The sequence below is a fragment of the Aspergillus eucalypticola genome (genome assembly GCF_003184535.1).
Source record: "Aspergillus eucalypticola CBS 122712 chromosome Unknown BO83scaffold_1, whole genome shotgun sequence".
NCBI classification, from domain to species: domain Eukaryota; kingdom Fungi; phylum Ascomycota; class Eurotiomycetes; order Eurotiales; family Aspergillaceae; genus Aspergillus; species Aspergillus eucalypticola.
Window position 1 is genome coordinate 884,169 of NW_020290275.1, and position 22,611 is coordinate 906,779.

At 50.2% G+C, this 22,611-nt stretch overlaps 9 protein-coding genes across 9 annotated transcripts; 5 read left to right on the forward strand and 4 right to left on the reverse strand.

The window, feature by feature from the left end:
* Window positions 1–370: 370 nt before the first annotated feature.
* Window positions 371–6,546, forward strand: BO83DRAFT_433342 (Pfs domain protein). The gene is made up of 5 exons (XM_025535677.1): window positions 371–1,570; window positions 1,638–2,163; window positions 2,226–2,869; window positions 2,918–3,868; window positions 3,928–6,546. Exons 1-5 carry the CDS (start codon window positions 568–570, stop codon window positions 6,216–6,218), a joined length of 5,415 nt encoding a protein of 1,804 aa, XP_025393317.1. The 5' UTR covers window positions 371–567; the 3' UTR covers window positions 6,219–6,546.
* A 321-nt stretch (window positions 6,547–6,867) lies between these two features.
* BO83DRAFT_351579 (FTFMHR domain-containing protein) lies at window positions 6,868–9,853 on the forward strand. The gene is made up of 7 exons (XM_025528948.1): window positions 6,868–7,012; window positions 7,061–7,115; window positions 7,167–8,238; window positions 8,285–8,407; window positions 8,454–8,504; window positions 8,552–8,676; window positions 8,721–9,853. Exons 1-7 carry the CDS (start codon window positions 6,937–6,939, stop codon window positions 9,760–9,762), a joined length of 2,544 nt encoding a protein of 847 aa, XP_025393318.1. The 5' UTR covers window positions 6,868–6,936; the 3' UTR covers window positions 9,763–9,853.
* A 19-nt stretch (window positions 9,854–9,872) lies between these two features.
* Window positions 9,873–10,768, reverse strand: BO83DRAFT_433345 (uncharacterized protein; the record flags this gene model as incomplete). The annotated part of the gene is made up of 1 exon (XM_025535678.1): window positions 9,873–10,768. Exon 1 carries the CDS (start codon window positions 10,626–10,628, stop codon window positions 9,873–9,875), a length of 756 nt encoding a protein of 251 aa, XP_025393319.1. The 5' UTR covers window positions 10,629–10,768.
* Window positions 10,769–11,463: 695 nt separating this feature from the next.
* On the reverse strand, window positions 11,464–15,448 carry BO83DRAFT_302793 (putative GARP complex subunit (Sac2); the record flags this gene model as incomplete). Its single annotated transcript, XM_025527163.1, has 8 exons — window positions 11,464–12,456; window positions 12,538–12,663; window positions 12,742–12,775; window positions 12,831–12,878; window positions 13,281–13,357; window positions 13,403–14,187; window positions 14,242–14,536; window positions 14,588–15,448. The coding sequence occupies 8 exons, from the start codon at window positions 15,446–15,448 to the stop codon at window positions 11,464–11,466; spliced, it is 3,219 nt and encodes a 1,072-aa protein (XP_025393320.1).
* A 462-nt stretch (window positions 15,449–15,910) lies between these two features.
* Window positions 15,911–17,071, forward strand: BO83DRAFT_374156 (Eukaryotic translation initiation factor eIF-5A). Its single transcript, XM_025530124.1, has 4 exons — window positions 15,911–15,971; window positions 16,197–16,460; window positions 16,519–16,651; window positions 16,719–17,071. The coding sequence occupies exons 1-4, from the start codon at window positions 15,960–15,962 to the stop codon at window positions 16,787–16,789; spliced, it is 480 nt and encodes a 159-aa protein (XP_025393321.1). The 5' UTR covers window positions 15,911–15,959; the 3' UTR covers window positions 16,790–17,071.
* Window positions 17,072–17,296: 225 nt separating this feature from the next.
* On the forward strand, window positions 17,297–19,590 carry BO83DRAFT_328622 (TFIIB-type zinc finger domain-containing protein). The gene is made up of 8 exons (XM_025528168.1): window positions 17,297–17,481; window positions 17,566–17,656; window positions 17,757–17,866; window positions 17,929–18,173; window positions 18,230–18,335; window positions 18,392–18,530; window positions 18,582–18,968; window positions 19,019–19,590. The coding sequence occupies exons 1-8, from the start codon at window positions 17,377–17,379 to the stop codon at window positions 19,468–19,470; spliced, it is 1,635 nt and encodes a 544-aa protein (XP_025393322.1). The 5' UTR covers window positions 17,297–17,376; the 3' UTR covers window positions 19,471–19,590.
* Window positions 19,591–19,989: 399 nt separating this feature from the next.
* Window positions 19,990–20,328, forward strand: BO83DRAFT_404725 (ubiquitin-domain-containing protein; the record flags this gene model as incomplete). Its single annotated transcript, XM_025533740.1, has 2 exons — window positions 19,990–20,026; window positions 20,129–20,328. Coding segments are annotated over 2 exons (237 nt in total), but the record flags the coding sequence as incomplete, so codon positions are not given.
* BO83DRAFT_374158 (uncharacterized protein) lies at window positions 20,250–20,875 on the reverse strand. Its single transcript, XM_025530125.1, has one exon. The coding sequence runs from the start codon at window positions 20,777–20,779 to the stop codon at window positions 20,567–20,569; it is 213 nt and encodes a 70-aa protein (XP_025393324.1). The 5' UTR covers window positions 20,780–20,875; the 3' UTR covers window positions 20,250–20,566.
* A 175-nt stretch (window positions 20,876–21,050) lies between these two features.
* Window positions 21,051–22,486, reverse strand: BO83DRAFT_351591 (Yip1 family protein). The gene is made up of 4 exons (XM_025528949.1): window positions 22,395–22,486; window positions 22,285–22,336; window positions 21,509–22,214; window positions 21,051–21,431 (listed from the first exon to the last, which is right to left on the reverse strand). Exons 1-4 carry the CDS (start codon window positions 22,437–22,439, stop codon window positions 21,341–21,343), a joined length of 894 nt encoding a protein of 297 aa, XP_025393325.1. The 5' UTR covers window positions 22,440–22,486; the 3' UTR covers window positions 21,051–21,340.
* Window positions 22,487–22,611: the final 125 nt, after the last annotated feature.

The following is a 22,611-nucleotide window of genomic DNA, read 5'->3' on the forward strand; positions in this document are numbered from 1 at the left end:
AAGAAATGTGTGCGTATTTCTGCAAGGCTGAGACAGTCAGCTCTGAATCATTTTGGGAGGCGCTACGGCCAGCTGGCTGGCGTTTTGCGCGCGAGGCGCCAAGCAGCAAGACCAGCTTCCAGGAAGGAGAAGGGTATCGTAGATATCATATTTCTAGACGATGCGAAAGCGGTATATAAATTACATAGAAATCCGGCGAGAACCATCCTAGGAGCAATGGTCGATTTGTGTATGCAGAATATTAATCCAGTTTATATAGGATGAATGTCTCGTCTCTTTCAGCCTTGGGAGAAATTTAGGCAGTTGAATCGGGATAAAGCTCAGCCTCGCTCTTAACCCCGCCCACTCTTGCCCAAAGTGACGGCCATTCCACCACCTCTTCCGTTGTAGCCTCTTCTATGTCAAGAGTCGGATCATTGTACAGCCCATCTTCCTCCCCTTCTTATTACTACAATTCTATCTCCCAAGTGGGACTAGAAGAGGAGAGAGATAAACTGATCTCTCTATCCTTCCTGATTCTCTCCTCGCTTGTGCTTCGTGGTCTGACAGCCATCCGCCGTACAGAAGATGTCCACAAATTCATCAAAAAGCGACGTGCACACTCTCCATCAACAGGACCACGATATAACCCCACGCCACGATGAGTACACCGTCGGGTGGATATGCGGCTCGCCTCTGGATACAGCAGTTGCGTCAATGATGTTGGATGAATTACATCTACAAATGTCGGAAAATTTTTCGGCTATAGATCGGGTTATCCTTGGAAGAATTGGAATTTACAACATCGTTATTGCTCGTTTACCGTGGAGTAGGTGCGGTGATACTCAGGCAATTGCAGCTTTGGAAAGGGAGATGTTCTCGACTTTTCCTGCCATCCGCTTTTCTCTTGCAGTCGGTATTGGAGGTGGCGTACCAAGGAGCAGCGCCGATATTCGATTAGGCGATGTTGTAGTGAGCCAGCTAACAGGCAAATCTGGAGGGGTGATCAGGTACGATCTTGATAGAGCATCAAGCAGGAAATATTTCTTCCGGACCGGACCGCTGAGTGAGATCCCTGAATATCTGTCAAATACTTTAGCTACCCTCCAAACCGATCACGGCCTTAGGGGGCTTATGGGGCGTCAAATCGCCAAGAATATGGCTGATATTCAAAGGAAAATGTCTCCTTTCGGCAAGTCCTTGAGACCAGAAGAGGACTGTCTATTTCAAGCTGAATATGAACATATCGCACCTGGTTCGTGTGCGAATTGCGATCGATCCACGTTGATAATACGACCTGAACGAGAGCAGGATGAGCCTGTCATCCACTATGGATCCATTGCGTCTGGGGATCAAGTGATGAAAAATAGCCAACTTCGAGATCATATAGGCCAGGAGCTAGGAGTCCTCTGTATCGATGTGGGGACCACAGGTCTCATGGGTATCTTTCCAAGCCTGGTCATTCGGGGCATCTGTGACTATGCAGACTCTCACACAAACAAGGCATGGCAACAATATGCAGCAGCTGCGGCAGCGGCCTATGCAAAGGAGCTTCTATTGATGGTTCCAGCTCCACAAACAACACACTCCGGTGAGATATCTCGACTCAACGTACACTATTTCAGGAATGCGCCACTAAACATCCTAACCATGTGTAGCGTCTCCACCCCTTTCTATGATGTTTCCGCCACCCCAAGCAAGAGGCATCAATAAGAGGGGAGATAGCAATCCAACCCCGGAATGGAGTGGACTAAGGGAAAGTACCCTCAGTGTGCCGCCAACGGATTCTGGATATGCATCTACTACCCATCAAAAGATTCCACGCCGAGATGTATATCACACAGAACATATTCATAATGTTCAAAGCTTAGTGTCTGGCGAAGAGATATTCCCCTTTTCGGCGGCAGCTAGCCCGAGAAAGGCAGAGGACGACCACGGCGAAGACACTGAATCTATTTATACAACTAAGTCTAGCATTTCCCCTTCGGATAAGCAAATCTATATTTCCGAATTGGTCAATGATTTGTTCAGAAAAGCCCAGTATGATCAAGATACCCGAAACCTTCGGGAAAGAATTCACGGTATTCTTCCTCAACTTCTGAAAGCTTTTGCAATGAGATTTGGTCAAATAGGCTCGACTCAGATACACAGGGATATCATGGTATTCATCCGTCGACATAGAAAGTTAGTCTTTCCCCAAGACTTGGCGTCGCCTCCATGTAGAAACTGATAAAGTGGCCTGGCAGTGAAATTGTGAATGCATTGAGAATGAAGTACCTAGAAGATCAGACTGAAACCTACGTGTCCACACATGACGACACCAAAATGGAATTAGGCGACCTCATGGACCTCTGGGATCAACATCTAGAGGACGCAGGTCATTATTTTGCCATTCCACAATTCGACAGTGGGGCAGTGAATACAGACGTTGACGAAGATATACCAATTGAAGATGGTGATGAAAATCTCCCTGAACATACGAAATATTGGGACTTGATCACCACCAGCCCAGTGTATGAATGGCTAATTGGAAGTCTTCGGAGGAAACTTCACCTGCACCCAGCAGAGCCAAATATTCAAGATGATATTCGCGACCGAATCCTGGAGATCCTCCCGTCATCCCGAAGAGTCAGTCGATATGACCAGCCAACAATATATCAGGTAGTATTCCTTCTCAATTGGGATCCCGCGTCTTTCATCGCAGAGCAGGAGTATGACATAAGTGAAGAAGGCTTCCTTGGGAAGATAATCACGATTACAGGGTCCAGTGAGGATGCTCAAGCAATGACTTGCTTGCAATACCTTCAGCAAACATGGCATTCACATGGTGCCGATATCCTTCAGCTAGTCGAGGCTACACTGCTTAGTGAGCATGATTATAAACACAGCCGTACGCTTTTCTCCCATTGGTACCCGCGGATGCTTATCATGTCTATAGGTACACTGCCAGACAATACACAACTCGCGGCTTGGACGAATGAAAAGGAGTTTCTAGTTGAAGTCACTGGGATAGAGAGTTCAATTACAGAGATTGGGGAACAACTTGCGTGGCTGGGCTCTGCTCTCCGTTCCTCGCCCCACAACTCTAGGATATTGTACTGCACACCGTTCATCAACAGCGCCAGCCCTTCTCCAGAACCCCCCCAGGTCAAAAAGCGCGAGTCCCGTGCTGGGACTCGTAATGTGACGTCGCTATCTGCCGAACGGCTGGAGAGGAAGCGCTCCAACGATTGGGAAGCCCAAAGAACCATTCGTCAGCGGACCAAGGACCACATTGAACGGCTGGAGCACCAAGTGGCCGAGTTGAAAGTCAAGGGGGAACACCGACGGAATGTGGCTTTGAAACAAGAAGAGATTCGAGCTTTGAAGCTTCAGTTCGCCCGGGCTAGTAGACAGGAATACCCGGGTATGAGTTATAAAGACGCATCGAACCCAAATCCACAAGCAGCAGCTATCACACGGGTATTATGCTGTATTGATTTCAAGTGTGAGGATCAGGAGCAAGCGAGCTCGTCGCCGCTCCTGGGACAATGCTGGCATCACTTGTTCCGAAACCCCACAGTGGTGATGGGCTTCCCAATACCATACCGCTCCAGACAAAATACTGGCCTTGAAATCCCGCTCAACATTTTGGCGGGTCTAGCCCAAGCAACGCAGGTGGATGTTTTTAAAGATAAGCTATTCATCAAAGGATTTTCTAGCTTATTGATTCCGACAGAGTACATCCAAGATCAGGATCAGATGATGTGGCACCTTCGTTATAATGTGCATGGAGATCGCATTTCGTATCTGGATGGCATTGGGGCTCATGTCGGACACATCACACTAGCCGATTTGGAGTCGAGCCGACATATTCTTGGTTGGTGTTCTGACGCAAAATACTATGCCGGTATGTCATAGCATGATTCTAGGGGTGGAGAAGGGTTTCACAAGCTGACTTGCCACAAGGAGCGACAGATGCTAGTTATTCGATCAATCGGTCTTGGTTGGGGCCACCGTCCGCTCGCTGCAGCTTGAAAAACACATTGATCACGGCAGGCAGGCTAATCACAGGCGGTGACCCGGCAATATATGGCAATAGAGATATACCGTATCGACTAATTCGGGATGAGTACATTGAAAAGCTCTCGTGGATTGCCAGACAATACGTGGTAATGTGGGATGCAGGAGCCAAAAGGGGGTGGTTGGTGAATGGAGCCTGCGCTCTATTGCACCTTCTTTTTGCCTCCCTATATTTCAACAGAACGGATCCACTCGGCTTTGCATTCCAGTTAGATCTTACCGACATTAAAGTCCCAGAGAACACATTCAACCCAAGCTCTGCAATGGAGGTCTTGTTGAACCCTGATAACCTTAGTCTGAAACTGTACCACGCAAAACAGAGCGAACCAAGTGAGGCAACTCTACCTCCAGTACGGATTCAAGATAGAGTCGATCGTTTGTATAACATGCTCGAGAAGATCATGGATCATCAAGCAGATATCATGAGGGCAGGCGGCGGAGCGTCACTCAATATGTCTCGGGGAAACCTGGAAGGATGGGATTTCAAGGATATAGCGACCCAGGAAGACCCGTTGTATCCTCGGCTTTGTAAGTTGGGGATCAGAGGGAAAAGCTGGGTTGACTTTACCAGAGATATTCGTGCGGCAGTGCTATTTGGGACGGGGTTTGGTGAGATTATTCGCCCGGTTGATAACCACCAACTATGCCCATATTGGAGCACATTGCCAGAAGGTAAATCTTACCTTGCAGTCAGTGGGTATGATCTTACAAATATCATCGATCGGTTTGGAAATCCACATAGTAGACCGGTCCGACTGACCCGCAATTTGATTTGGTGCAACTGCCTAGACAATGGCCCCCCTGCTTGCAAGTGCATTGGACTCTCGGAACAGACAGAACATTGCGAACTGGCACAAGTAATCCTGCCTTCGCACTTCAAAAAGAGAATCCCTAAGCCGAACTCCATTCGACCAAGCAGTTGGAGCCATGGCGCGATATTATTTGGTTACAACAGAGACTTGCGATGGACCTGGAACGACACCGGCTACCCTGAACAGAAAGACGTCTTGTCATGCTCAGATGATTCGGGGTCCGATTCAGACGTCGACTTCCACGACTCAGGACTTGGAACAAGCTTAGCTCCTGCCACTACCGATGGTTCCAGGAGACTGTCATTGTCAAGGTCCCCGTCTGGAGGTGTTACTCACGAGGACTACGAGGTAGGCATTGTGTGTGCGCTGTCCAAAGAACTTCTTGCCGTCCGCGTATTGTTCGATTCAACCCACCCTGACCTCGAAAAAGACCGAAATGACCCTAATTGCTACTGTCTCGGACGGATGAAAGGGTTCAATGTGGTTGCTGCTGGTCTCCCACACGATGATTATGGCACGAATTCCGCCACAAATGTTGCTTCTCACTTGATCCGAACTTTCCCGCGAGTGAAATTCTGCCTGGTCGTTGGAATCGGAGGGGGAGTACCTTCCGCAAATCGGGACATACGGCTTGGTGATGTCGTCGTCGGTACCGGGGTGCTACAAGGTGATATGGGGAAATGGATCCAGAACTCCGAGTTTAAGATGACGGCACAGAAACAACAACCACCACCCTATTTACGAGCAGTCATCACGAAAATCCAGTCCGATGGCTTCATTTCCTTCCAGTCCGCTTCGAATCCGCTCCTTGGCGATCTTGATCTGATTGCCTCAATGCAACCGAAATACTTATACCCAGGCGCAGACAAAGACATGCTATTCGACGCAGGTGATGTGCACATTGAGACGGAACCAAATTGTGACAAGTGCATCGGCAGCCGAAGTCCAAGGACTCGACAGCATGACGGCCCAAGCGTTTTCTACGGTCTTATCGCATCTGGTAATCAGCTCGTTCGAGATGCAAGATACCGAGACCGCCTGGGCCAGGAAAATGTGATCTGTGTTGAGATGGAGGCGGCAGGAGTCATGAGAACCACCACCGACTGCCTTGTCGTTCGTGGCATATGCGATTATGCTGACTCGCATAAGAACGATCAGTGGCAGGAGTATGCCGCTGCCACGGCGGCTGCTTATGCCAAATTTTTCCTGTCTCATATGCGCGAAAGCGCTCATGAGTTCGCCGTCCGAGTTCCATCACGGTTGGAAGCTCCGACGAGGTCAGTACACTTGCAGAAAGAGAAGCGGGCTGCATCACATGCTGTCTATGACCAGCATGTGGAGTTCAAGAGATCTCGACGATACTGAATTCTATTCCAGTGCTGATTGAGGTTGATCTTGACAAGCTCCAGATGTCGCCATAATCCAAGAAAGAATCAGAGGTGATAATGCCAGAATACTACGGTTCTACCTGGTTTGAATGGCAGCAAGACGAACAATTGACTCGATATGTACATTTGTAATTTGGGGTTTTCTATAGAGACTCCTATCATTAAGGGGGAATTTTCTTCGAGCCTCCGTTTCAACACGTTGCTGGTCATGCAAACTTTCAAAGTCTATCTGATGCCTCTTAGCTGGAGATGTTTGTATCTGTTGATGGGTTAGCAAAATGGGATGACATCTCACCGGGTTCTTGAAAGTAATCCCACAAAGAGTTTCTGAACTAAGTGCATAAACCTTTAACAACTTCCATTGATAAATGCAATACGGGCGATTAGTTACCCCAGGATTCACAGATGCGATGACTAACTATAATCGGGTGTTTCTCATTGGCTGCACTGTGTATCAATCTGGTATCCGTACGGCTACCCCACGGCTCCGGCAGTTCGGCGCCCACGCCTTACCCGATCGAGGCTTAAGCCAGACCGGGGCTGCAGGTAGCCGGTTATGTTTGCGATGCACTCCCCTCACATCACGGATCCTCTTCTTCTTCTTCTAAGAAATGGCGAGAGCCGACCACACCATGTCCAGCTAAATATCAACTGCTTAGTTCTTCAATTCTGCCAAAAGCCTCAAGAATACCATAATGGTGTTGCGAAAGTGCACCATATGCGATCGACGGTTCAAGAAAACGGAGCATTTCAAGCGCCACGAACGCTCACGTAAGTCAACCGACCTGCATATGGCTGCATCCTGCTGACGTCTGGTAGATACCAAGGAGAAGCCCTATGAATGTAGTGTCTGTCATAAGCGATTTTCACGAAGGTATTGAAGCTGTGACTATTTTCACTCCTGCACGCGCTAACACTGTTGCAGTGATGTCCTAAGCCGCCATGCCAGGGGTCATAATCAACCAGCTGCCAATGCAGCGGTTGGACCAGGTGCTGGTATTCCTGCCACGCCTACTAATCAAGCTCCTGCTCATCGACCATCAACTATGACAGCGGGGAATCAGAACTACGTCCTTGGTATGGGTGCGGAGAGTGCTCGCCCGCTCCAGCATGGTTCGTCGGCACCTCACAATTTTACCTTGTCCGCGGCTCTCGATCAGCAGTCGACTTCCTTGGACTTTCTTGCCAACGTATCTGCTCATCAACCTCGCACTGAACCAGTATCTAATCAGATCGTGACAAATGAGCATCAAGGTTACTTTGGCTGGAATGACGTGCCTGTTCCGGACCAGCAATGCTACAGAGGGACAGTTCTTGATCCATTGCATAACGACATACTGCAATTCTGGCTGGAACCGCAAGGGGACTCGATCTCACAGCAAGGATCAGTCGACCTCAGGGGGAATTCTAATCTCGGCATGTTAGGGGAGGCCGTTGCTTCTTCGGAGCAACCACGACCATCTATTGATAGCATGAGCTTGTGCTCTGGAAGTAGTATTCCAACTGAACGGTTTGCCCGTGTTCAGCGCTATTGGCTTGCTCCATCCAACAACACTGGGCGGCTCATGAACAGCTTATGGCATGATGTAGTCTACAGCGAACAGCACAATGTGTTCGCTTTCAGGCCAACCCACTCTTCCAGCGCCCCGTCGGGTTATCTGCAGGGGTCGAGGTACGGCGTCGATGAAGAATGCAGGCAGCGTCTTTACACAATGTTCAACCAAAGCCAAGGTCAATCTCAGATGCGTTCCTCGGAGGCTACTGCAGTCTCGCCCTTTACCCAACCACATCGCAATACTAATTTTCCTCCTGCGGAAATTCTGGATATGGCACTAGATCTGTTCTTCCGCGACTTTCACCCACTGGTGCCGTTTATCCACATCCCAACATTCTCTGCAAAAGACGCCCGTCCATCCTTGCTCTATGCCATGTGTCTCATTGGCATGGTCCTGTTGGGAACCAAAGGCACGTTAAGCTTCGTTGTCAACAACTTCTCGGTATGATCAGGTCTTATATGCAGTGTGCGTTGCTAATATGCTGTAGTCCATGCTTGGAAGTATTACAGCTGAATTAGCCAAGTGTTCAGTTGGAGTCGAGGGTTCTTTGTCCACCGTGTCTACTTTTGCAGCTGCATTTCTGTTTTTGAATTTGGCTGCCATGACAGGAGTAAGTTTTAATCGAGAAAGAAACTGAGTTATACTAATTTCTGTAGGAAAAAGAACATCTTGAAAAGTGCCAAATGCTCTATGTTAATCTCATATCGGTATGCCCTTCAATCAGAACCTTAGAATACGGCTGACACACTTATAGATCGCACAGCGGCACGGACTCTTCGCAGCTAGGGAAGGGCAGGTGCTTGACACGCACCTGTTCGACGCCGTCCCTAATACTGAGACTCGGTGGAAAGCCTGGAGCAAGGTAGAATCAGTAAAACGGTGAGTTGAACAATCATTCAGAAGAGCATTTGCTGACATCACAGGCTTATAACTGGACTACTGCTGCTCGACTCTTGGTACTCATCGTTCATGTCTACGAGTCCGATTATCGTGCCAGACTCTGTCCAACTGATACTGCCGTGTAATGAAGCGCTCTTCCGAGCTACATCTTCCACACGCTGGATGCAGCTAAGCGGTAGCGACAAAGTCAGCTTGATGCCTACGATACTGATGCCATCGGAGAATGTCGACATTCCAACACTTCGCAGCCCGATAGATGATTTCTGCATGTATGCAGTACTAGCAATGGTTCAGTCGAGGCTTTCAGAGGCATACTATCGACTCCTTTCGAATCGTGCCAGCTACCCCTTCGCCCCCTGCAATACATATGCCATGGACGGGCGTGCAAGATGTCTGCCATCACTTCAGCTCCAGCTAACAAGCAAATATGGCGATGTGCTGGACCGACTCAATCCAAACGCAGCCGTCATGTGGCACAATATGTGCATGACGCTAACAGCAGACACCCAAATCTTCGACATGGCAGCTGGCCGTTCTGGCCCAGGCCCTGCCCGAAAAGCACTCGATGACATTGCAGCATGGTCACAAACACCGGCTGCCAGACGAGCTTGCTTGCATGCAGCACACATCTACCGAGCCATGACGAATAGGAAGGCATCAGACCATACAATGTTCCATTCTGTATTCTCCCTTTTCTACGCAGCACTAGTGCTGGGTCTTTACGTCTTCATGGTTCCAAGTACCTCTGAGATGCAGCAAGGCGGACACTCCATCGAGCTTTTCGATGATATTGATTGGCAAAAGGTGGGCACTGAGGGGTTCACCAGCTTCATGGAGCCTCAAGAAGGCCAATCTTTTCCGCCGTCTGAAGAACCTGCGATGATTTTTATTCGGAACGGCGGCACGATATACCTACGCGGTGTTCCCATCCAGGGAGGCTATCAAGCAGCCCGCCGCGTTTTACTCGACTACGCAGGACTGCTAAAGGATACGGGAAAGTGGAGCGTACGAAAGTTTTCGTATGTGCTGCATATCATGAGCGATGTGCTAATGGATGTGGAATGACCACTACACCAGAACTGATGCCATCAACTGCGTTACGATCTCATTTATGAATCCGACATGATGTATACCAATCTATGTACAATATAATAACCCACAAATAGGGTACTGATTTATACCCACGACCGATTCCTAACCCTCTCATTCAACATCTCCAATTCCTCCTTCGACGCAACCACCCCCATGATCCCTTTACCATCACCCTCCCCACCAGCACCATCATCATCCTTCCTCTCCCCCGCCAAGACAACCCTCAACCCATCATCCCCACCTTCATTATTCGAATTCCTCCCCCTCGCAAACCACAACCCCTCCCCATCTTCCCTCTCACTCTTCACCTTCACAACACCCCCATTCTCAGCCTCTTCCACAACCGCCCTCTCCCCAGCACTACTGCCCCCCTCTGACGCCGTCTCCTCCTCACTCTCTCCCGTATACTTCGCCACACTAATCCCATTACACCTGGCATTTGGCATATGCAGCACGTCATGCAGCACAAGGGTATTCGTGCGCGGATCGTCTGGTGCCCGTTGCACCCGGAGCTGCACGGTTCCTACGCCTAGCACCCGCTGGTTCGCGATCTTGCATGGTGCTCGCCGGTAGCTGCTGAATGAAGAGCGGTTTTTGGCGATGTGTGTGTTGCTTTGTCGGGGGAGGAGCAGCCAAGTGAAGCAGCGGTTGCTGTTGCTGCTTTTGGATGAGGATGAAGAAGAATGGGTGGGGTGTTGGCGTTGGCGTCGGTTTGAACGTGAGCGTTGTTTCTTGGTTTGGGTGTGGGTGTGGGTGTGGTTGGGGATGGTGTAGGGGTGGTAGGGGTTATAGGATGTGTGTGAGTGCTGATGTGGTGGTTGGTGTAGATGGGTGGTCATTGTGGATAAGTGTGTAGTATATATGATATAGATAGCAGTAGATGTAGTACTTAAGATAAAGGAAATATAGGTGAAGAGAGAAGTATAAAGTAAGTAAAGATATACGGAGTAAACCAATTCAATCTCTCACGTAGTAAAGCAAATCATGATAATATAGATCGAACTACAAAAATGACCAAGGAAAGAATACCATATCATATAAGTACTCAGAGCATCGAACACGCGTAACCAAGTCCGGGTCTGGACTTTTGAGGGGATCGGGGATCTGCTGGCAAAAAGGCGTGGCGAACAACCCAACTACCCGCCCCTTCCGTATTGGGTAACTCCTCGCTGATTGTTCATTCTAGATTCTTTCATATTTGGGCTCCCCCATCATTCTACTATATTTGACTAAAATAGAAATTGGATGTGATCTATCAATTCAGGTACACTCTTCTCCCTCAAATAAGAATATTTGTTTCTACTTACAATACTGTGCGAAATATGCTATGTCTGAAGGGTATGTATCTATCTGCCACAAGTCTTGACGTAGCCGATGGGGAAGCTTAATCATAGGTGGAGTCCAACGCGTCGTCCTTGATGGTGTTCCAGCCATGCTAAGCCTGCGGAACAAGACTTGATCGACCTTGGTTATGTGTGGTCTGAGGTCTTTTGTTCGATGATGGACTGCCAAGTTCGCCTTGCAGGCTTGTCTTTACTTTGTGTGGTATTCTTTGTCTGCGTGTTTCACACACTCATGCTCCACTCCGATATACAAACTATGTATATTCTCCGACTAGTATGTACGCAACCCAAAGTCTGCATCTACTATGTACATAAAAGTAGTAGTAACTATCTAAGCATACAAAATATCCCTTACCCTCTCCCCAATGGCCAAACAACTCGTCAATCCAGGACTCTCAATGCCCAACAAATTCACAAACCCAGGAAACCCTTCCTCCTCTTGAATCACAAAATCCTGAAACCCTTTCCCCGTATTCACCGCCCCTCCCTTCCCCAACTTCGGCCGAATCCCACAATAATCCAAATCAATCGCCTCAACATCCACATTAGGCAAATACGCCCTGATCTCCGGCAACGCCTGCTGCAACCTTGCCGGACTCGGCCTCAAATCACTCGGATCCTCCACCCATTCGACATCCGGCCCAAACCGGATCCTGCCGCCCATATCAAGGGTCAAATGGGTCCCTAGCCCGCCCGTTCCCGGCAACGTAGTCGGATACACCAACACCGAGGTCTTCGGCGTTGAAGCCGAGTAAGAGAAATACGTCCCCTTGGCGAAATAAGCTTTTCGATGCCGCTCAGCCGGCATCACCATGTTATTGATCGCACAGGCCCCATTTCCTGCACTGTTTATCACTGTCTCCGCTGTGATGGTCGTCTCACTCCCGTCTGCTGACACAGCGCTGATCCGGTATCCGCCACCCTCACTAGCAGGGAGGGGTTCGATGCCCGTCACTTGCGTCATGAACGCGCAGTCTCCGCCGCGATCTTCGAAATCTCCTTGTAGGTAGGTCATTAGGGAATGGCTGTCGATGATGCCGGTTGTCGGGCTCTCCACGATGCCGGCCAGGGCGCGCACTTCGGGTTCGCGCCGCTGTGCTTCTTCCTGGCCTAGGATGCGTGTGGGGACGCCGATGCGTTTGGCGTGTTCGTGCACGCGCAGACATGCTTCCCATTGTTCTGGGGTTTGGGCGACGATCCATTTTTTGGTGTTGCGGTGCGGGATGTTGTGTTGGGCGCAGAGTGCGTACAGGAGCTCTTTGCCTTTGATGCAGAGGGAGGTTTTGAGGGTGTCGGCGCCGTAGTAGAGGCCTGCGTGGATGACCTATTTCCAAAGGTATTGCTTAGCATTATAGTATCTTTTGAGGAGATAATTGTATAGGCGTAATTAGGTCTGGAATGCTACCTCTGAATTGCGACTACTCGTCTCCGTCCCCGGCGCGTCATGTCTCTCTAGTAGAATCGTCGATGTGCCCTCTTTCATGGCTAGTTGACGCGCAACTGCCAGTCCGACGACCCCTGCGCCTATAACCTTGACAGTGACGTGTTAGATTGCTGTTTGTATTTGTTGCAAGAATGCAGGTAGATGGTTTTGGTAGGGATTGGTTACTGCATGTGTGACGTCGGCCCTGGAGGCGGCAGTGCTGGAGAAGGCGCGCCGCGATAGGAGACGGCCATTGGGAATGGAACGGAGGATACGGGTGGCCATAATAATTAAGTGACTCCGTGGGATCATTTAGACAATGCCTGCATTGTACGGGAGGTGGGTTGTTGGGGTGAGGAGGAGCATTTGAGTGGTGGTTGTTCCCCACGACGGGCGGAGTCGGCGTCGGTGCCGATGCCGATAAGCTCTGCTATTATCGTTATCTTCGGAGATGTTCCTGGCCCAATACTTGGTTGGTGAAGATTGGAACATGGTTTTCGTATGCTGATTCAGGGGTATCTGATTGAATACTTTATGTTCTAACTATATATGGGGTGGTCGCTTCTATGGATCATATTATCGTACAGTAGACTATTTGGGCGTGCCATCTCAAGCTATGAAATATACAGTGGCAGATTCAGACCAACCCAGCGGGTCTGTTGAAGAATGTCTATCGATTAGCCACGCTTGCCTACGTTCTTGAGCATGTCTTCCAAATGCTGCACGCTGTTAGTTCAATCCTTTGAACTGGCAATGTGGCACGTACCTGTTTCTGTTCGGTGGCTAGTTTGCCATGGGTATCCTGCGTCCGTCAGCATCAGCATCCGCAGCGGATCAATCGACTTACACTAATAATAGCCAGAACAAGCGAATAATTATTGTAAAGAAACCTCTCCCTCCGTTTGGCATCGCCGCCAATCCGGCTAAGCTTCGCTAGAAGATTGTCAAACTCTGTGGTCAATCGGCCCAGACTATTGGCCACTGGCTCGTCATCCCCGGCTTCACTGCTCAGCACCAGAATGCCGTGGAGAAGTTGTCCAAAACGCTGAGTGAGAAAATGAGGTGCGGATGACTTGTTGAGATCGTCTCCTCCAGCAAGAGACAATGCGGAGACCGCACTACGGCCGGTGTTCGCTGCTACCCGTTTCAATGACTCGCACTGCGTGTCCATGATGACTTGGAACCGAGGCCACAATTGCATGTTTGTTCCGTTGACATAGGAGTCGGCCACCGGTACCTTGCGCCGCTGCAATTCGAAAGCGGCTTGCTGGTTCAATCGCACGCAGATCAGAACTCCGAGCGCATCTGTAGTCTGCTCGATCAGGTGCTTGGTCAGGGCCTGCCCAAGGGTGAAGACTGGTTCGAAGATCTCAACGGCCTTGCGAGATATCTGTTGGAAGCCCAATGTGGAGAACATCTCGGTCATGAACGAGTATTCGGCGGAAACATTATCGAGGAGAGCAAGGTTGAAGTTTCGGAAAGGGACTTCGAGTCCGTGGAAAGCATTGTCCTCCTCTGCCAAGTAGGAAGATATTGCCATCTGATTACCTGCCCTAAGTATGTCGACTCTCCTGCCGAGAGAGAAGGGGTCGTGCGCCGCAGAACCAGCTCGGCCGCCGGGAACAATATTACCTGTGCCAGTCAGTATCAGTCAAATGATGCACTGAGCAGTAAGCCCAAACACACCTGTTTTATGTGAGGATGGATCCCCTCCTAATACCTCATTCCGATCGCTCGGATAGACCTTGATTTTTTCGAGTGCTTGGTGATACCTTGTGAAATGCGACAGGTAATACCATCGCATCGTGTTGATGTAGGCCTGGGTGATTTCTCCCGTGAGAGTGGGGTGGGCTCGTGATATGTAGCCGTACAAGTCCTTGAACTTAACCAGTCGCTGCTGCTGGATGATCTGTGCATTGATGTTCGGAGATCGCAGGGCTCGAATTTGAGACACCAGGTAGTCCCGGATCCGCTCCACTGCCTGCATGTCTGTTAGTCAATCTGTAAAGTAAATTTATACCGGAAGCAGTACCTTCTTCTTGATATCACCCAGCAGAGGCCGCACATCTTCGATAGACTTGCTACTATTGGTGCCTGAGGCCTTGGCTTCGATGCTAGCCGTCCGAGTCTCGATCTCATTCAGAGCCTTGACCCAGTTCTCATCAATAGGTCCCTCCGCCACTAATCGGACGGTCTTCGGAGACAAGCTGATTTCCTCCACAGCAGGTCCAAGCAGCTGTTCAACATTCCGTCGGTTCTCTAGCATCGCATTCAGTAGTATCGAACGAGACTGCAAACTCTCTATTTCTGCTGATACAGCTCCCAATTCATTCTGAAAGTCATTCAAGTACATTTCAACTGACTTGGAGACGTCATCGCAGCCAGTGATTGCCGAGTGCAGGTCCTGAAATTTGTCCCTTTCCTTCTCGAACTGCTGGATGGTCTGGGCGCCGACATCACTTTGCCAGGCTCTTCTAGGTTGTTCTTCTTCCGCGATAAAGTCTTCCAGGCTGAGTCCATGAAAATCAATGTCCTCCACAAGCTCCGAGGGTTTCACTTCCGCGACGGACGCTGGAGAGCTGTCTCTTGTTTTGCCTTGTTTTCCAATGATCCCATTCAAGACCTCGAGCGGATCAGCAACATCGGATGGGCGTGGTCTCGTAGCACTTGGTTTTGGCGAGGAACCTTCACGCGCAGTCGCGGAGAGGGATGTAGACGAGTCGTTCGGAGTCGACAGGAGAGACAACGCCGAACCTTGGCGACTGGAAGCGGGGCGATTGTTCGGAGTCGGAGCCAAGCGAGATGAGGTCCTTCGAGGCAAGGGAGAGCTGCTGCGACTATCGAATTGGGGACCGGAGGGCGTCGCATGACCCGAAATGCGGTCTAGCCACATCTTGGGAGGCCGACACGGAGAAGCGTGCGGATAGCGGAGAGCTCCCCGGGTTCATCGAGGGGTGAGGTGGTGAGGTGAGGGAAGTTCTCCCAGAACACAGGTGGGTACTGGGAGATATTATACGGCCGCGTACATTCGAGAAGACGAAGGTAAGGCCGAGGCCAGGCTGATACTTATCGACGGGAGGATAAAGAGTAGATAGCTACTAAGTATTACTATAGTCGTTAGGAGTATACGTGGAATAGCAGGCCGAGATGCTACGGCGCACTGCAGCAACCGCGGACGTGGTTTGTCCGAGACTAGACCGGACTGGGACTAGCGACCACAAAACCCCGCCACAACCAGTGCCTTTTTTTCGCAGTCCATTTGTCGATTTCTTTTCGCCTGTGTCCCCCTCTTCGTCCTTCCTTCGCTTTTTTCTCTTCCTTTTCCTCTAATCTCCTCCTCAATTCCAACATCCTCCTCACCTCTCCCTTTCACTTTTTACCTCATACCCCCTAAATCCATCACCATGGCTGACGAGGTAGGTGCTAACTCTCCTTCTGCGAACTTCCCGGTCTACACTGTTGCGGCCTATCTTCGTCCTGCTTGCTCGGTTGGGTTGGGTGTTTTCGGGGCCTCGCATCTCGATCGCTGCCCCCCACCCAACCCCCCTCGTTCCTGCAGACATTGCATATTTCGCTACACTCTTGGACCATCCTCTATCATCTTGATCATGGGCTAGTTTGCTAATATTCACACTCAATAGCACGAGACCTTCGAGTCCGCCGATGCCGGCGCCTCGGCCACCTACCCCATGCAGTGCTCTGCCCTGCGCAAGAACGGTCACGTTGTCATCAAGGGCCGCCCCTGCAAGATCGTTGAGATGTCCACCTCCAAGACTGGCAAGCACGGTCACGCCAAGGTCCACATCGTTGCCATCGATATCTTCACCCAGAAGAAGCTTGAGGATCTGTCCCCCTCCACCCACAACATGGATGTCCCCAACGTCTACCGCAAGGAATACCAGCTCGTGAGTAGTTCGGAACATGTACGGTCTTGATGAACTTGACCCGCTAACACGGATATAGCTTGACGTTACTGACGACGACTTCCTTTCCCTGATGGACGAGGCCGGTAACACCAAGGACGACGTCAAGGTTCCCGAGGGTGAGGTTGGCGACCGTATCCGCCGCATGTTCCACGAGGAGGAGAAGGACTGCAGTGAGTAACACCCATCCATTTTGGATAAGTGGCTGTTGGCATGATTACTGACGAATCTCATTTCCAGACGTCACCATCCTGTCCTCCATGGGCGAGCAGGTCTGCATGGATGTCAAGGAGGCTCCCAAGGGCAACTAAATTATTGTGTCTATGGACCGTTAACTGCTCTGTCATCCATGGTGTATTTGAAGAGCCTCGCTCGGCTTTGCCCTTGGTCAGGTGGATGATACGGCCTTTTGGGCAGCTGCGGCGCCACGTACTCTTATATCCGTCTGTTTAGCCTTGGGTATACGCTGAGCTGGCCATGATGGTCACGTTAATTCGGCAGCATAAATCCTGCCTTGTCAGAGAAACAGTTCTTGAGTTCAGCACTTTCACGATAGTTTGACGAATAAAAAATTAACTACCTTTCTCCCAACATGTCATGTCCAAATGTCATTCGTAGACAAGATAAGCAGCGTACCAGTGTAGATCCGATATCCTGAGACACGCGTGCATAAAACCTACGGAAACAATGAAGTACCAACCTTATCGCAAGAATTAAAGGCTACGCAGTGGGCGATAAGGCGCATGCGGATATTACTTTTTCGGGGTCCTGCATCAACGGTAGAAAAAATCTGACTGGTAACAAATCTCTGGTAGCTGCGCTGACCCGCTCCGGAAGACCCAGGCCTTCTGTTCCTCCACAACCTTTGGACAAGGAAGAATGAAGAGCGCTGCCCTGGATGGAGTACATCACCCGAGGGGTTTGCGGGCAGGAAGGGTGCCGTGAACGACGGTATTATCTGGATAATGGCCTCTGGTTCTGCAGGCGGGGTCATCAACAAGAGGTCTGATCTTTCCCCTCTCTCCCGCCCCTCACTCATTCTACGCACGCGACCGATCAGCCCACTCATTCTCCATCTGTCGCGTAGGGACGTCAAGTCGAAGAGGATCCCGATGACTTTAACACGCAAGGCCGGACCAGTCGCGTAAAGAAGGCTGCAGCGGAGAAGTCTCAAAAGAGTAAGAGAGCCTCCAACCTACCATAACTACAACCACCACCATCATACTACCATCATGGTTTGGAGGTGACGCGCTCTCCACATCGGCTAATATCGGGCAGCATACCGGGGACGCCAGGCTTATAGTCTATTTCTGCAAGTCTACCAATTGATTCTCTGGAAGCAATGTCACGCGCTGGTCCATCAGCGCGGCTTTCCGTCCGAGTTGGAGGTATGCATGACATAGCCCCCTTGGGGAAACCACTAATGAACGGCTCACTGATGCATGCATAGTCTGTCGTTCGCGATCTTTGGGCACTCCGATTGGAGACGTACGCCGAGAAGATCAATGATCCTTCAGAACAGGACGAGGAGCCTGAGTTCTTCAGTTCGCAGGTAACCTCGGGGCTGGATGGATCCGACGACACCAGGTTCAGAGGAAGGCAGGCTACATGGCCTCGCCTTATTGATAGCATTGCTTTGTGCTATCTAGGCGCCCTGTTAATGAGGCTTCCAGTGGGTGTTGGGGATTTCTATGGGTGAGTAGTCAAGTATAAACCACTTTGGATCTTACAAGGGCTAAGTGAATGTTTAGAATGGTAATGCGTGGTGATGTTCCTTTCATCAGGATTGTAAAAATTATTCCTCGAGAGATGAGGGATAAACTGCCACAAGAGTTCATTTCGATACTTGAGACCACGGTGAGTGCCTATGATATGTCAGGAGGAATTGATAGTCGTGTCTGACTATATGATAGAGGCTACTCCAAGCCGAGCACCTTCATGGAGCTGTCTCAGACCTTCTGCTGCTTTATCATAACAAGTTCAGCATGCAATTTCCATCTTTGAACTGGCCAGTCTTGTTATATAAATATGTCAAGAGACTTGCGCTTCCTCGTATGCGACGCCCCCGTCTTCAATCATTCCTATTCGTTAACCTACTTGCAGTGGATATTCACCCGGCCGCAAAGAAGTTGCAGCATCTTCTAGGGTTCGACTTTAAATACCCTACAAGCATATCTGGAAGGAGAAGACCACTCCAACTGCCCGAGCTGCAACTAGTCGCTCTGGTTGTCATCACTACCAAGCTTCTGTTCCCGTTCGACGATATTGAAAGATATCCCACGACTGTTGAAGAGCCCACAGTGCAAGTGATCGACTGGAATCTTTGGTCACAAATACAGAGACATTATGACAATCGGAAGACGCCTGCGGGTCAGCTTGGCAAGGGAAAGGAGATATTGGTGACTGAGAGAGACGTCTTCAGCATGACACCATCCCAGCTCGACGAGTATATGAACTGGTACGAGAATAGCTGGCTCGATCCAAGTAAAGGTATGAATTATGCCACATTTTCCCCTTCTCGGTGCTGAACAATGTTCCAGTATCAAATCCCCTCGCAGATCTCTTTCCGACTGGTCCAAGTGCTGGAGAAAGCCAGACCACAGCTCCTACTCCAGACATGACAGATGAGGAAGCTCTTGATGAATTGATCAAGGCGTCCACCAGCCAATTAAGAGCAAGACAGGTCATTGCAGATAATGACCTGGACACTCCACGGCCGGGATGCTCATACACGCGGTATCGAACCGAATCTGATCTTCCGGATACTGCGAGGTCATTCTACGAGACAGCTGCCAAGGTAGCCGGTGTTTCCCTATCTACATTGATTAGGGCTGTATCACAAGCAGAAAATAAAATCAACCGGTGGCTTGAAGAGCAGCGGCGGGTTGAGTACTTTGGATCGATGGGCATGGAATTCACTCGGGACTCCAGTGCGGATCCAGACAATGATGAAGAGAGCATGTCTGAGCTGGAGGATGGTGACTCAAATTGAGCTTGGCGATCATATATACTAGGGAACTGAGCCAATTGGGTCCCGTCTTTAAAGTAGTATATAAGTATCAAGAATAGAAACATCCTATACTGTTAGTCCTTGAGGTTGTATTTTCCCTGCAAATCAAAATTATTTGAAGGAAGGCTGGTTTGCATCATTGAACACAGATGTCGGGTCGAGCATCATAGAAACACAACCAAACGCGGACCGCGGACCACGGACCACGGGCAGCCTCCAACGTATGGATGATGCTAAATGGATGATGTAAAAGTAGTAGTAGTCTACGGACTAATTATGGAGACTGCGGAGAGGCCCCGAACGCGGCCGGACTGCCCTAAACCCTGATCACGTGCGGTCCGTTCCACCTTTGCTAAGCGAGAAATCGTGAAATTGACATCGCCTCATCCGACCGACCTTGTCAGCCGATCGTCAGCCAGCAACAACGAAAACCGCAGCCAGTACGTATACCTTTTTCGTTCGTGAATGCGAAATGCGTGTTCTTTGAAGTCGCAAGCTAACATGTCGTTTTTTCCGCGTCTCTGCAGTGCAGATGTAGGTGATTCCAAGTTCCCTGGCAAACCACCCGTCGAATCCAGCCCGAAATCCGAAAGATGGCACGAATATATCATCGAGAAATGAAACAAGGAAACTGACCCAGGCTTCTTCCCGATCAATAGTTTCGTCAAGACCCTCACGGGTAAGACCATTACCCTCGACGTCGAGTCGAGCGACACCATCGACAACGTCAAGACCAAGATCCAGGACAAGGAGGGTATCCCCCCGGATCAGCAGCGTCTTATCTTCGCTGGTAAGCAGCTTGAGGATGGCCGCACCCTGAGCGACTACAACATCCAGAAGGTATGAAATGAACCGGTTCCGCGAAATATCTTATACGTCGATTTCGTCTGCTCGGATAGTCGGTTACGAACATGATGCGATTCGGGTCGGTGGGGGGCGACACAACACGCAACTAGGTTCTGAGGAGGGGGAATAGTAACATCGGCACGGTCGCATTCATGGACGTTTCACGACTATCGGCATTCAACGCGACATCAATCCACCGGGATATAGTTTGACTGACGGGTTATCTTCTCGACTATAGGAGTCCACCCTTCACCTGGTCCTCCGTCTGCGTGGTGGTATCATCGAGCCCTCCCTTAAGGCTCTTGCCTCCAAGTACAACTGCGAGAAGTCCATCTGCCGCAAGTGCTACGTACGTCCATCCATTCATCCATGCTACTTCCTTACCCCTCGACTCGATCCCGCCCCTCTTTTGAGTCCCGGCTAGCGAAAATTCCCCCACTAACATTGATAACCCGATTAGGCCCGCCTTCCCCCCCGTGCCACCAACTGCCGCAAGAAGAAGTGTGGTCACACCAACCAGCTCCGCCCCAAGAAGAAGCTCAAATAGACGATTATCTTATTACGGTTTTTCTGCGTTGCTGGGGAAAAGTGCTGCTGGGGTCACGATACGATTGCAACGTGGGAGATTTTCTACATGGCGTTGGAATGATGAATCATTACTTATAGCCGAAGTCAAATGTCTATAGTTGACTCCTCGGGAAGAAGTTGCAATCAAAGCACAACCTGTAAAATTCAAAAAAAGCTCTCGTCGCATTCTTAGTAGATACACATACACACATGCAGCACGGCTTGGTGGAAAGGGAAACGTTCAACAGACAAAACAGTGGGAACGATATCAGAAATAACAACACTTGAGAACATAAACCAGCAAGTCGACACATGATATGACATGACATAATGCTGCCGGAGCAAATGTCATGGTCCCCTGGGGGGAAAGACAGCAACTGAACAGTATAACAACCGAAGGGAACCACACCGATACCAACACCGACATCTTAGCACCTTTTTACCAGCCACCAAACATCCGTCGCTTGTCATCGTCGTGGTCATCGTCGTCATCGTGGTCCTTGTTCTTCTTCGAAACGGGGCTTCCATGTCTGCACATAAGCCCATATTAGTCACAATTCCTCACATGAGAATAACACACCAGAGCAGGGGCCAGGGAACCACTTACGCAAAGAACAAGATCTTAATCGCCAACGCAAACCCAGCATGTAGGACAATGACCAGAATCAGCAAGATTTTGCTAGCCTTCGCATCCGTAGCACTAAGAACCGGGTACAGATTGCGCAGGAGGAAGAAGACTGTCCACCCGAAGCCAACACCCACCAGAGCCCAGTTCAACGCCGTCAAAGGACTCCAGCTAACCAGTGCGACCGCAATCCAAACCAGGTTCGAGTATCCATAGAGCGCCCACGACTCGACTAAGTCCGCGCTGGAGCTGCCGAACCACTTCAGCGCACCCCACAGCGCAATGGGGATGATGCCCGTGTATCCGTAAACCAAGCCTGCGGCGCCGGATAGCAAAGTGAAATCGTATTCGAAGTGCTCATCGTCATTGTTGGAGAGCCATTGCGAGATGGTACCGGTTAGGAAGAGGATGACGACGACGGTGGTTGCGATCCAGAAGGGTCCGTAGAGGTCCGGGTTTCCTTCCAGGACGTCGAGGAAGTTGCTGCGCGGGTAGATGGCTGCGACGCAGCGGCGGAGGACTTCGTTCGTGTCTACATCGAAGAATTGCGAGTAGTAATGGATTGACCACCAGTTGAGCTTGGAGGGGGTGCCGCCGGGGGATCGGTCACGGCCGCGCGATGAACCGCCGCCGAGGAAGGGGGCAGAGTCTTGTTGGGCTTTGGCGTTGCGTTGGTCGTTTTCGAAGTCTGAGAAGGGGAGGTAAGTAGGTGTGCGTTGGAATGAGGTGGTGGTTGTGCTCAAGGCCAGCTAGCTTACTGGAACGGTGGAATTCGAGGTCTTCTTGGAGGTCGGTATGGCCGAGATCGCCCTGGAAAATGATATTAGTATACTGCGATCGGAGATGCGAACTGTTATTGAAGTCTTACCTCGGCGTCAACGTCCACTACCACATCATAGCCCTGGTTCGCCATCTTGGGCAGCTCACGTTAGTTTTCAAGGGTGGTTGTTGAGCTCTCGGTTCCTGGGAGATGCGGGAATGCAAGAGTACACCTCAGCGGCTGCCGGGAAAGCCACGCACTAGCCACCATGTGGAGACTGTCCATCTATTCAACACGGGCTGACGCGGGCTGTGTTTCGCATTTT